Below are 14,207 nucleotides of genomic sequence, written 5' to 3' on the forward strand. Positions count from 1 at the left end.
TTCTCTGCCTTGCTACTCTACCTGGGGCAGAGTTTCAAAGATTCATATATATGTTTGGGTCAGAAGGGACCTCAGTAGATCATTAAGTCCGACCCCAGGTATTACAGGTATTAAATCCCCTTGCCTTGGCTTTAATCAATCTCCAGCAGGAAACTAATAGTCTTCTAGGCTTAAAATACATTAAAAGATATTCAGAATAACGTAAATGCCATGGCTGGAGCTGCTGAAGGTGTCTTTCAAAAGAACTATTTCGAGCTGAAACATGCACGCGCTCAGCACTCATCACGGTAAGTAGATTCATGTCAGTACTTAACAGACAGAGACATAGGGAACCACTTTAAACATGCTCTTTAAATGAAATAATCACTTAAAAACAGGTAATTAGCAGAGGCATAATGAGCAGGGCAAACCCCTCAGGAGAGTGAGGGGATGGGGTCAGGGAGGTGCTGCTGAGTGCCAGAGGTGTAGGAGCTCCCAGAGAGAGGCACAGGAGTCTTACCTATGCTGTGGATTCAAAGAAACTTTCCCCAGCCGCTGCTTGTTGCTGCCACGGTTGCAGTCCAGTCTGTCCACCCCAGCTTTCAGGTGTAGCGTCTGTGCACCAGGTTCTTGCCACAAAAGCAGCTGTGATTAAAATTAGGTAACAATTTCTTCATTTTTAATTTAAATGTCTGCAATAAAGATGGGTTTTTCAAACTAAAGTCAATTATCAGTACCAGAATTTGGTGTGACCGAGTGGAGCACCAGGCCCTGGACGCCAACTAAGTAGGGGCACTAGGCTGCTTCTCTTGCTGGTGCATGGACTCCATAGGGGTGGGGACAATTCTGTTGGCACCCCTACTAAGTTAGTGCCTGGTGCTCCATTCACTCGCGCCAAGTTATGGTGATAGTGGGAATTGATTTTAGTATTAGAACCACATCTTTACTGCAGACATTAAATTAAAAATGTTGACATTATTGTTACCTAATAATGTGCAGTAGTCACAGCTTACAAGGACCTACACACTGAGGCATCAGCAAGCAAATAAAATCTCAGTGCTCTTATTTATCTAGTTTTCTGAGGAAGAGTAAATGACAGTGACAACAAGAAATTATTTGTGCAAAATGTAACGTGGTGCAGTTTTACAAGATGGTAAAAAAAATCTAGTTAAAAAATTGCTTTAACCTCTGAGAAACGTGTTAATGTTTTGTTTCTCTGTATGTTATTTGTCCTTCTATAGGTTTGGTACATGAGAACCTGAGTTACCCCTTAGCAATATTACAAAGGTAATTCAGAAAGTAATACCTCCTACTTTTTATCCTCAGCCAAATAGGATTGAAAAATATTAAAAACGTACACACACTGTGCAAATCACCACTACATACACAGCTATTTTTTAATATAGTCTCTCTGTGGCCATTTTCCACTGCTGAACAAGGGATCATATCCTGTTATTGAGGGTTAGTCAGAAAGTAATGCATCCCAATTTCTATTTTCTAAACAAGCCACGGGCACAGAGGCTGTTCTTATCGAGTTTTTCCCTAAGGAAGCCAACCCCTGCAACAGACTTAGGTTAACTGGAAGAAGAGGATGTCCAACTTTTGACGCTGCTCAAATAGTAATGGAACAAATCCCCAGATACATTTTTGCCTCTATTACAAGCAGCTCGCACAAGATGCAATATCTTGTCACTAATCACTGCAGGCTTTTCAGGTACAAAAAACACTGAGCAATCAAAACAGCGATTCCTTGGCCCGTGCTCAAAGTACTATGCCACTGCTGCCACACATCGACTTCCTTCGTCTGCATGTGTAGCTTTGATTTTATCAGCTTCCCATTGCCTCAGCTGCACCATGCAGTCGCATGACTTTAAAGTGACCCACATGCCGGCAACTCAGTTTGGAAGGCATCCCATCTGCTCCTGTAAGTATCCTATGTTGAGTACAGCAAAACAAGTCTGGGTCTTTCCAAACTTTGCTACTCATCTTGCAATGGTATCCGAGGAAGAGCTTATGAATTTTTTACCAGATAAAATTTGTGGCAGAATGCAATCTAGTACTCCTACCAAAATCACCCGAATGAACACTTTGATCATTTACCATTCTTTTATAATACTAAGCAGGTTATTGCTTTAACCCTGATATTCACCCCTTTAAAAACATGCATTACAAGTACACAATATTTTTCATTTTTTTCATTAAAAAAAGAACTGTACAAGTGGCTGATTGGATGCAATACCCTGCTAACTAACGTCTTGTAGAAAGCTGGTTTATGTTTCTACAGTATGTTGAAGCTTGCTTGGTTTCAGCGAAATACTGGATCCCAACAGCTTTGGCTTTCATTTCAACAACAGCTTCTCCACCACATATTGACAAATTTCTTATTGTAATATTGCATACAACTGGCTTAACTTGTCTTTTCTTTTTTTCTTTTGAAGGACACAACCATACTACTGAAGTTAATAGTTTAAGTCAATCCCTCATCTTAAGTCCTCAAAACAGATATCTCTTCCTTCACTCTTTCAGTGCATCACACAAGACAGACATGAAGTCAATTTATGGTTAGGAGTCGCAGAGTTTACATGAAGAATTAAGACAGACACACTCAGCTCTGTAAGTCAGGGACACATTGGTTTATTTGGATACAAAGTTAATTTAAACTATCCAAAGCAGTTACACCCAGGTGTGAAGCGATACAAATTACAAAGCCAGGAAACCTAGAGAGATGGGAGTCGGCAGAGATGTGCGCCAGTTCTTGGATGCTCTACACCGCCTGCCGCCACCGACATGACCATGGGGGTTGATTCTGTGTGGTTGCCTTTTTACTTTTCTCTCCTGACATACACAGGGGCCTACTGAACTCAAGGCGGCAGCTGGCCAACTTTGCCGGCAGATCTCAGGGCCGGCAGCCATTTTCATAAACCAAGTGCAGTGCCGCCCCCCCCCCCCCCCCGCATGCTTTTGGTGACCCCACCCCATGCCACTGATTGGCTGTGAGGGCTGTCCATCATGTGCCCCTGCCCTTTCGCTGCTGACTGGCTGCCCACCCCTCACTGCTCATTGACTGTGAAGGCTGTCCATCATGTGGCCCTGCCTCTTGCCACTGATTGGTGGAGGGGGGCAGGGCTGCATAACAGACAACCCTCACAGCCAATCAGTGACAAGGGGTGGAGGCAGCAGACATCTTGTCCTTGCTCCTTCCAGGTGGGCTGCCACGAGGCTCCCCAGATAGAGCTAGCATTGTATTTTTGGCGATTTTTTTCCCCTCGGGAGCCCATGCTTTTTCGCAGAGCCTGTCCAAAATCGCAGTTTCTGTGAAAAATGCACAATCACGATTTTTGTAGCTCCTTAGTTATGCATCGTTGTAGACTAACTACAAAAAACTCATAAAATTAATCATAAAAGTTGCATTAAAAATACACTCGGGTCGCTATTCATTTTGTGCTGATTCGCTTATATGCGACGACCTTATCTATACCAGAAACTTGCCTTGTGCGAGAAAAAAAATTGATTTTATGCGAAGAAGCATGCAACACGGCTATGCAGTGACGTGAGTGATGCATTGTGGGAGGGCGAGCGAGGCAGGTATGTGATGCCATCACGCACTTGCCTCAGTCTCACATAGTCCATTGCTCCATGTGGTGCTACGCTCCTTGCACTTGTATTGTGAAGCATCTATTTGCCTTTATTATTGAATTTAGTGAAATGTCATCTAAGTGACCTTCTAGTGCATCTCCTAACCCTCCTCCTGAGCCAGCCATGAACCAAAAAAAGGTGGCTGGTACACATCCTTATTAATTACATGTAAGAATGGATTTGCTTATACAAGGCTTTTTTGAAGCGTGACCCTTGCATAAAAGAGAGACCCGAGTGCAGTGTAGGTGCAAGGAGTTTAGTCAGAACATTAACAATCCCAAGAAGCAGTGTTAATTTGAGACGCGAGGGTGTGTTTTTTGGTGATATATTTTAGAGGACAAACTGACTACTTGGGAGTAGCTTACTAAATGAGTTCTCAGGCACAAAGTGCTCTTCTTCAGGTCTGGAAAAGAAGCAGAGTGCCGAAGCTAAATTTCAGATAAAATGCTGGCTTCTGTTTAACTCCAGTAGGTAAATGGAAGCAGTTTAAACAAGCGAAAGAGGGCTGTAAAAATGGTGAGCAAAGAAGTTATCAGAAACTGCTACAAACAAGTAAAAGGGCAGCTGAACTAGATAACCTAATTATGTGAAAGAATAAGAACATTCAAAAAGAAAGAGGGGCACTTCTATCTGCAGAGTGTAGAGAAATTAAAGAGCAGGCAAATTATCGTGAGCCATTGCCTATGGTTTTTAGTGTCCAGTAAATTTAGGAATTTTTGTTTCCAGGTCCATGTTCTGGGGGTCTGCTGCAGATTTCATTCAGTACAGAGATCGTGAAAAGTGTTTTCCTTTGCTGACTGGCTATTTTTGCCCTTTTGAATTAATTTGGGAGCGCTGTAGTAGTTTAGTTTCACCCACATAGCTTCCATGGAGGCATCAGATGCACTGGATGAGATGCACCATTTTCTGTGATAGGCGTGTGGAGGATTTGTGGATTCTGATGGTTTTGCTGCAGGGTGGTGTTGATTGTACTGGTGATGGAGAGGTGTTGATAAGTTTTGCACTTTGCACTTGTTACTTGGGTATGGTTAAGTTCTGTTTGGTGTTTATTGGTCAGTGGCTTCTGAAGTTAGTCCAATGAAAGGTATCATCAAAACCCCCTGCTTCTCACATATTACTTTGTTCATCATAGCTACAGCACCACTAACTCTACTACTAATCCACAAGGAAAGACAGTTTTTATCTTCAAAGGAGCAAACATTTGAAACAAATGGGTGGACATTTAGGTTTGGCACCACTTCCCATCTTATCATTAAGATCAACTTTAAGGCATCCTTTAAGATCCTATTCAAGGCTTAAAAATTTGAACCATGATTATCAGATCAGCATATTGCTTAGACAAACTGAAGGAACTATTGTAAAATGTTACCAGTTATAGCTCTGTGCGTTTTTCCTTGTCCTTGATTGTTTTTAGTTTCTCAGCTAAGCTTTTTGTCCAGAATTCTATTCTCTTCTCTTTTAGTTTCTGTCCTTTCCCTTGCTTTAGATTCAATTCCAGGTATTGCTCCTTCAGGTCAAAGACTGGCCATTCCACCAAATCGTTGCCATTAGGATTTCTGGAGAAAAGCATAATGAAAAATACAATTCCCATTTAAACTGTTGAGAGCTGACAAATGCAAACACTACTACATAATTTTACTGCATCATGCATCTTACCCATTCCGTGCAAAGTTAGCCCAATATTTCATCATTTTTCGGCTGAGCTGTTTCTCTTCCTCCGTACCATCACCTGAAAGAGGTTACAAAACTTTAGCGTAGCCAGTAATCAAACTATTACGAATGAAATGCAGACTCCGATAGCATGGGCAAATAAAACTTATGAAGAAACAGACTGCAACAGAACTCAGTTCTCACATCCTTGCTTGCGAGTCACTGAGAGTGAAATATATATTCATGACAAGTACTTAAGACATATAAGTTACTCCCTCTACAGGACGAGGACCATTTTGTCATATGATGGTTTCTATCTGTGTACTTCACCCTGGGTACTCCCATGCTCTGGCGATGAGAACAGTAGTATCCATCGCTTCATACTCATCTTGCATCAGTCACAACTGAAGAAAAGGTCCAAATGCTACTCAATCTCTTTTCCACTGCAGAATTCAAAATGTCACAAGACACTGGGGGAAGAGGATGATGGTCCCTGGAATACACAAGACACTGCACCCCAAAGAACTCTACCTACTGCATAGAGGGTAACCTTTTTTTTTTTTTTATTTCTTGTTATTAAACATATCCCATCATTGGTGTGTCACAAGCAGAGATGTGATTTAAGTGGAAAGATGCTTTCAGTTTAGCTAAAAGGGGATTGTAATAGAGCTCTGCCAAACCCTGCCCCAAAACAGAACATGCAGCCTTGATGCTTCTACAGTGGGACCATGTTGTGTAAAATCATGGATCACTCAGAAATGGTTGTTTTGTAAAATATCTGAAATAAGTGGGAACTACAGAAGTGATGGGGCCCTGGCATGGAAGCTTGAGGACACTCAGGTTCCAGTAGGCACTGCTACCCAGAAATCTCCAAGCTCATGTACATGGGGTGCTGGTGTAATAGGAGCAGAATGGCAGACAGGGACAAATTCTTAACAAGACTGTATAAGACTTAACACTGTATAAGACTCTCAGGGTTTAGCCAACTTGATCAAGCCCTCATTCAAACCCTATTTAACAGAGTTGCTGTATATAAAAATATTTTTGCATCTGAAAAAGTCATGGACTACTGCTATTCCTAATGCATTCACATTCCTCAGGAAAGCAGGAATGTGAAAGCAGAGGAAGTTACACTGATGACTTACCAGACTTATCCATGGGAGGACTACCAAAAGATTCTTAATAAACAGCTGTGTTTAGAAATATTCAATTATCAAACCATTTTTCTGAACTTTCTGTTAAAACAGGAAGCTTTCATTTCTTGGTGTATATGAACAGGAATTATTTTGCTTTTGCTGTAACTATGCTAATGCAGGAGTATTGAACATATGGCTCCACAGACTGGATCAGCCCCATGGGTCTTGGATCAACCCTGTGTACCATATGCAAAGGTTGTCTGGGTCATAGGCTGGACCCAGTGCTGCGGGCACTGCATGAAGCACAGGGGGTTGGTCTGGGAGGCACATGCAGTGCTCATGGCCAGTCCAGCTCTATGCTCTGCCTGATCTAGACTGGCCCTGTGCACTGGCATGGCCCTATTTGGACTGGCCCCGGATCCACTGCATAAGGCTGGTCCAGTGGGCTGCCACATGCAGCCTGTGCTCCAGATCCTCTGTGCTGCATGAGTGCTCTCAGCACTGGATCCAACCCAAGCACTGCACACGCAAGCCCCAGAGTGGATCTGGAACATGGGGCTGGACTGGGTGTGCACATGCTGCATACAACACAGAGGCTGGCATAGGGTGCTCCACCAGACAAGCCCTGCACAATGGCTCTGGTGTGTGGTCCCGTTCTAGTACACAGACTGGATCAGTGTCCCTCATCTGGTCTGCAGGGCTAGATGAATTTGATACTCCAATGTGGTCAGTGTGGTAGAGGTGATCATCTTTTATTAGATCAACTAAACGTTTGCAAAAAGATGTCCTTTATTTGCAAGCTTTCAGGCTCACATGGCCTTCCTCAGGCAAAGGAGAATGCAAAGATTGTTAAATTTTTCCCAGGTAGAAATGAAAATTCATATTGCACAGGAGAGCTGGAGGGTGTTGAATTATTCAACATCCTCTTTGTCATCAGATACCTTTGAGGTAAATAGACTGCTCCAACTTTTATCCGAGCCTAATTTGCACGCAATGGACTTTTCTAGCCAGGAGAACTTATACCACCCTCCACCTCTCCTGTGCAATATGAACTTATTTCTACCTGAAAGAAATTTAACAAGATTTGCATTCTCCTTTGCTTGAGAAAGAGAACGTGAGCACAAAAGTTTGGAAATAAAGAACTTTTTTTTGCAACTGTCTAGTTGGTCTAATAAAAGTTATATCTACCATGCTGACTGCTTTTACTTTTAGACCAACATAGCTACAACCTTATCCCTGTACCAATATAAACACTGATAAGAAAACTGGCTCTGCCCAGTCTAAATCTGTGTCTTGTGTACAGGACATTTCAAATAATGAAGGCATGGTACTATCATCATGTCTTCAGGCACAGCGAGTTACTTACATAGCAATGCCTACTTCAACTGCAACATCCTTGAATGCAAGGATTAATTTAGAAGCTTAAAACAAATCCAAAATCCCATAAGGATATACTCAGTCTATCATCTGAAGGTTCAGGACAGACCAGACAAAATATGAAGAGGAACAAATCATCCAGATAGCAAGTGACCTTTGCCAGATACTCAATACTCTTAGTGGGAAGTGTTTTGCATTGGTAACCAATGGCCACAGTAACACTAAACTTAGTTTTACATCCTATAATAATATGTACTATAAACTGTGTTAATAATTGTTACTGTTTATATGAAGTGCTTGTCTTGTAAAGTTCAAGGGCTGGTATTAGAGATTGAGGTTAGTGAGGAATAAGGGGAAAGCTGCTGAGGAAATGCTAAGATCAGCTTGGCCCTCTGGCTAGCTAGACAGCAAGCAAGAAGGTGGTACAGGGCTCCGAATAGGCTGCAGCCGCTAGGTAATGTTCTGTCTAAGGTGCAGTGATCTGTAAGCATGCTGCTTCGGTCTGTTCCCAAATTGGTCCTGCCTCCTCCTTTCGGCACGCACCAGGGGAATGCCTGCATTCAGGAGCATAAGACTAGAAGGGACCTGCTGGGAAGTCCCAGGCAGGGCCCCTGCACATGCTGGCAGACAACTGTGCAAAGGGGTCCACAGCATCCACTCCAGCCCCTTCTGCACACTGTAGATCCGGGGCAGCCCCTGGCCCAAAACCCCACTGTAGGCCACAGGATGGGAGTGGGACACACAACAGGAGCACTGAGACCTTTGCCATGGCAGTGGCAGGGTGTTTCTTGGGCAAGATGTGTTCAAACAGACCTGGACAGCTGACCATGCCCCATGCTAGAACCAGGCAAAATCCCACAGTCCTTGCACCTGGGAGGTTTTTCAATACCTCCGGGGGCAACAGCACCCTCTCTCCCAGCCCATCTCCCAATTCTGGCTGTGGCCAATGTCCAGGGCTGAAAGGCAAGATGGGCAAGCTCTTCCTTGCTCCTTCAGGTGACCAGCAGAAGCCCTGAAGCCTGGGGCTATGACCCACCAATCTCCTCTCATAAGGTAGGTTCTCCATTTCTCCGACCACCCTGGGCCAGGGAGGCATATGGCATCGGGGCGAAGCTTGCTTGAAGGGGTTGGGGAGTGGAGCAGTTCCCTGGAGCCAGCAGAGCCCGCGCGGCGCCTGGCTCTGCCCCAGCCCTCATCCCCACCACCGCCTCAGGGAGGAACTGCTGCCTGCCCCGCACTGCTCCCTCCCCGTGGGAATGCCGGTGCAATGAGGAGGAGCAGAGGGCCCCCACGCAGCCGAGCAGTAACTTACTGCCAGTCAGTGTCCCACACCAGCTCCAGTGCCTTTGCTATGCTCTGTGCACAAAGTTTACAGGAAGCCACAGCCCAGCTTTTCTCCGGGCGGGTGTGCAGCATTAAAAAAGTTACTGTGCAGCAAGGTTTTTTATTGTGTGCAGCCATGCATGCATGCAGCTTAGAGGGAACCTTGCCAGTAGGTTTCCTTGTCACACCAGGATAAGTTGCCCTCAGAAAGGCAGCTAATGAAAAATGACCAGCAGGCAGGGACGGTGTGTGCAGGTGCTGCTTACAATAACTGGGAAAATTAGTTCTGTACTGTAAAAATGCTCCTGGGCAGAAAAATATCATGAGGAATATGACAGGGTGTGTAGATGCATGAGTGGCTACATAAGGCCAGTGTCCAGGTAAAGCTGAGGGACCCAAACAAAACGGACTTGGCCAGTACATTGGTGCCAGACCTCCCAGCAGGGGCTAAAGTGCTTCACAAACTTACTGCATGCTATAACCTATTAGCCTGGGCAATATATTGGTATATTGAGCAGTCTCAATGCAAGGTGTTAGGCCATATGTGCTCTGAGAACTCCCCTCCCTGCTGGAAGATAAGACTTGTAACAAGCAGTATGAATGCACAATATGAAACAGATGAGCTTTATGATAAAAAAAAGAAGTTTGATGAATAAGTTCTTACCAACTAAGACTGAGTTGCCTGAAATGAACAGATTTCCAAAGACAAAGCCAATTTCGTCTCCATGGTCTGCCTTTACAAAGTGTGGTTTAGTATCCTTAAATATACTGGGTCGATGCTGGAATTCATAGAAGTAGACTGAAGCGCCAGAATCTAGTGGAAAGGAACAACCGGGATAGAACGCACGATTTCTCTCGCTGCATTTTCCACGAGCAACTGTTAATCAAGAGCTTCCTGCACATTCTTAAATACTTTTTCATGTTGTGACCAGATGCAAATTAAGCTTTGCAATAAAAGCACACACTGCTTTCTCACACTGTACGCCTCCCCCGCAAAATAAGACACACACATCATTTGGGGTGGGCTGATTTTTGGAGGGGAAACGTGTGTGTGGTACGTGTGTGGTCTACACAGTAACTAAAATTCTAGCTCAGGGTTTCAATTAATGTATTTCACAATTCATTTTCAGAAAATACAAGAGGCCAGGGGATAAGCTAGAAAGGACCTCAAGAGATCAGTTTAATCCAGGGACAGCCAATTACTTAACGTGGAGGGCCGCTTAACAAGTTTTGGTGAGCTGTTGAGGGCTGCAAGGGAAGCCCTGCCCCTTGATGGGTGCCCTGCCCCCCGCTCATCATATCCCACCTCTAACCCCTGACTTTTTCCATCAGAAGTCCCTCCCCTTGCCCCAGAAGTACTCCTCTTGGGAGTAGGGTGCTGCTATCTTGAAACCAAAAACCCCTCACATCAGATACTAAAAAATAAAACATCTACTATAACTTATTTTAAAATATTTTTGTCCTGATTTGTGTGTTTGCATAGTGTATCTAGAGGCAATCGCATAATAGCTCAAAATACAGTCCTACTCTTGTATATTGTGTGTAGGAGGCAAGAGAGAGGATGGAGAGAGTCATATATCTCTCTGTCTGAATTATCTTTGACAAATGTTTTGCTAAATTAACAGCCCACGTTCCCAACCAAATCAACAAGACCACATATCCACCCTCAGCAACAAAACTGCCACAAGGGCATCAGATATTGTGTTGTGGCATGTTGACCCAACAATGATCTGTAGGGTGTAATTAGAGAAATGCCCATTTACCTTTAGATAAAAATCACGTTTCAGTAAAAAGTCTGTAAAAAGCTGCCTGCATGGTGTCACAGATATCACTTCTGCCTCATGAAACACAGCTGTCTGATCTCTAGCACTAGTCACCTCAGCTGGAAAGGGCAGGAGGGGTAACGGCAGCTATACTAAACCAAGAAGACTAAAAGGAATGACACAACAAATTTAGTCTTCAGAAACCCCCCCCAACAATCTAAGTGGGGGAAAATTATCTCCAAAAAAGGAAGTTAGTCATGATCTAAAGTCTGTTCAGATTAATAGAAAGTGTTCTATAGGCTTCAAAGGGTTTTAGGTTAAGTACAAAATAGAAAACAGCAGGGAAGGGGGCAGTGCAGTGCCAGAAAATCCTCAGGAGCGCTACTAGGTCCAAGTCCATGCCAAAGTCCAAAAATCCACAAGTACTTTGCCTCAATGCTATTCCCTGATTTAGCCCTCTAATTACTTGCTCTTAACTGAGCCAGGGCATGTGTCACTCTGGGATATTAGCTGGAAAATTTACCTCTGTGGTATCTAGATACTTGAATAGCTGGAAAAACAAAGAGGAAGTCTCCCATCATTTCTTGAAACTGGGCTCGCAGCTCATCAGGGTCATTTGTGTCTCCTAAATATTCATCTGTTACCAAAGAGAGAAACTCAACGGGAAGCATCTATAACAAAGGATGAAGGCACATAAAGAGAGGCAAAAATGGACTGTGGGTTTAGTCTCCAGAACTGCGGCTCAGGTACTAGTTATTCAATATTACCCAAAGGGCTAGGATCCCTGCTGGAGGAACCACACACTATTTGCTTTTTTTGGAATAATGCCACAGATAAGAAAAGGTTCAATGTACACACATTCCCTAAACAGTCCCAGAAGTCAAGGTCAGGGGTCCTTCTGAGTCTGGCAGCTTGCAGGGCTCAGGTAGTCGCAGCACCTTGATTTCTGTAGTCAATGGCACACAAGGGAACAATGTGGCCAGCACTGAATTCATCTGCCTTCAAGTACCCAGCCTGAATGACCAGGTGCCCATTTACAGCTGGGTTGACTGTGGGCAGCCTTTGGCACAAGTCTGGAGCACAACTTGAATTTGTTCCCCTGGAGCTGTAGCTTGACACCAAGAAAAAGCTTAGGTCAGTGATGAATTCCACCAGCAAGCCTTTGAATACACACATATGGCAAACAGTGGTGACGTGATGGCATCTACAACCTCAGATGTGAGACCGGCTTAAAACAAACAATAAGATACCATATAGGACAACAAACAATGAACAATAAAATGACTCACCAACTGTGATGCTATTTTGTGTAATTCTGAAATAATGTCTTCTCTGTGCATCCTTTCTTGTAAGAACCGGAATTTAAATAACTGCATAATAACATAAGAATAAAACAATATTTTTATATTGTAAAAAACATTTAATATCAGCATGTCTGCTGACTGCTCCATTTCATTTTAGCTAGCAAGGATGGCTCAGCACTTATTAAATTCACCCTTTTTCATAGGAACCTACGAGGAGGTGGGTGGGAAGTGGCGCTCTCCTTTGCTATTGCCAGCAACCACATCATATAACTCCTTTTGTAAAGTGATCAAGCCCAGCATTAATGTTAGCTCAGAATTTTGCCCCCACTACTCCTCTTGGAAGCCTGTTCCAAAACCTCAATGCTCATGTTGTTAGAAACCTTCTTCTAATCTCCAGGATAGTTGATTATTGCAGCATATTAAGACCACTTGCTCTTGTGCGAATATTGCTTAGCTTAAACAGTTATTTTCCTTGCATGATACTCATCTAGAAATTTATTGCAAGCTCTCTCAGCCTTTATCTTCTTAGGTTAAACAAGACAAGCTCTCTTAATCTCCTTTTATCTGGTAGGTTCTCCATTCCCCACCTTGTCCTAGTAGCATCATCCCTTCTCTGCACCTGCTCTTATTTAATTCTTTTATTTTGAGCATGGAGAAACAGAACTGTACATAACACAGGAGTCTGACCAGTGCTTTCTAAAACCACATTACTTCTGTCCTTACTGTTTGCCTTGTATCCTAGGATTGCATTTACCTTTTCCATAGCCAGACTACTTATGGCTAATAGTCATCTTGTAACTAACCAATGCATCCAGGTCTTTTTCTTCTTCTGTTTCTAATTTGCCTACAGCAAAATTTTTGTTATGAAGCCTTAGGTGCTCGGCCATGTACTTTGTACTCTTCTTTAGATATTACATTATACAAAGCAATCAGCAAAAGTGTTTGATGGGTGAATGGATTTGCACTGCAAGTTGTGATAATGACTTATAACTAAAAGCCTTGAGCGTTCTCATTTGGACACAATAATCCCAAAGATTATATTAAGTACCATGTTGAAATATAACTGGAATGTGCAGGTTAAAACTATTACCTTTAACAAAGTGTGCAATGCTTGTAGGTTTTACATTAAAAATAAATAAATAAAATCGGTGTTATTTTCCATGTAAATACAAATTGTGGAATTAATTACAGCTCTCAGAGGATACGTAAAATATCAAGGTATTCTCTGAGACCCAGGATAAGAAATCAAAAGCATTAATTGATGGGTATAAATTCCAGCTAGCTGTTAAAAGAGGAGTCGGACCAATTCAGTTTGAGCCTCATCCAAAGCCCGCTGAAAGCAATGGAGAGAATCTCACTGGTCTGAAGGAGCTTTGGCTCCATCTGATTTAGGGAGATAAGGCCAGCGTATAAAGAACACGGAACAGGGTGTGATCCTTTCTTTCTGTTCCAGTGTAACAATCTCACATTCCTTTAACGTAGGTAGGGAAAACATATCTTACATTGGAAATCTTACATTTGGAATAATCCAGCCGTATTCATGATTATTTACTCCCACCATATACGGGACAGTGCTGAACTCTTTATCAGCCAGCAGCTCATCTACTTCCTTTGGAAAAAACACACCATCTACAACTGCAGGGAAATACGCAATTTGCTAAAAGGAAAAAAAAAAACCAAAGTTATTTATCCCTCTCCGTGATATTGCAAAATTCCTACTGCTGAGTGAAGCCAAGACCAATACAAGTGCCAATCTCTTAGAATCCAACACAGAACAAATGTGATGACCGAGCCATTAACAAAGTGTCCAGACACAGCACCTGCTAGTCACCTAACTGTTCGCAGGGAAATCAATGTTAAAATTCCCTTCACTTAGGATGATGATAGAATGAAGGCAGCGCTGTGTACTTCTGAAGACCTGAATCTCGATAATCAGGACTACCACACAAGATGAATATGTATTGTTATTCTGAAAAACAGTTTGTACTTTAGTAAAATGCTACGGTACAGTAAGATTGCAAAGAGCCGTATAAGACCAG

The 14,207-nt window shown here is 43.0% G+C and overlaps 1 protein-coding gene across 1 annotated transcript in view; it reads right to left on the reverse strand.

Moving 5' to 3' along the window:
- Positions 1-2,591: 2,591 nt before the first annotated feature.
- The window catches only part of CES2 (carboxylesterase 2), a 37,575-nt gene continuing 25,959 nt past the window's right edge, over positions 2,592-14,207 (reverse strand). The window contains exons 8-13 of the mRNA XM_014595607.3: positions 13,685-13,825; positions 12,154-12,234; positions 11,388-11,535; positions 9,766-9,915; positions 5,272-5,344; positions 2,592-5,171 (exon numbers count right to left, since the gene is read on the reverse strand). Of these exons, the coding sequence (XP_014451093.2) occupies positions 4,988-5,171; positions 5,272-5,344; positions 9,766-9,915; positions 11,388-11,535; positions 12,154-12,234; positions 13,685-13,825 (777 nt within the window). The 3' untranslated portion in view covers positions 2,592-4,987. The remainder of the gene's footprint in view (positions 5,172-5,271; positions 5,345-9,765; positions 9,916-11,387; positions 11,536-12,153; positions 12,235-13,684; positions 13,826-14,207) is intronic.

Source organism: Alligator mississippiensis, chromosome 10, assembly GCF_030867095.1.
Source record: "Alligator mississippiensis isolate rAllMis1 chromosome 10, rAllMis1, whole genome shotgun sequence".
Classification (NCBI taxonomy): Eukaryota; Metazoa; Chordata; order Crocodylia; family Alligatoridae; genus Alligator; species Alligator mississippiensis.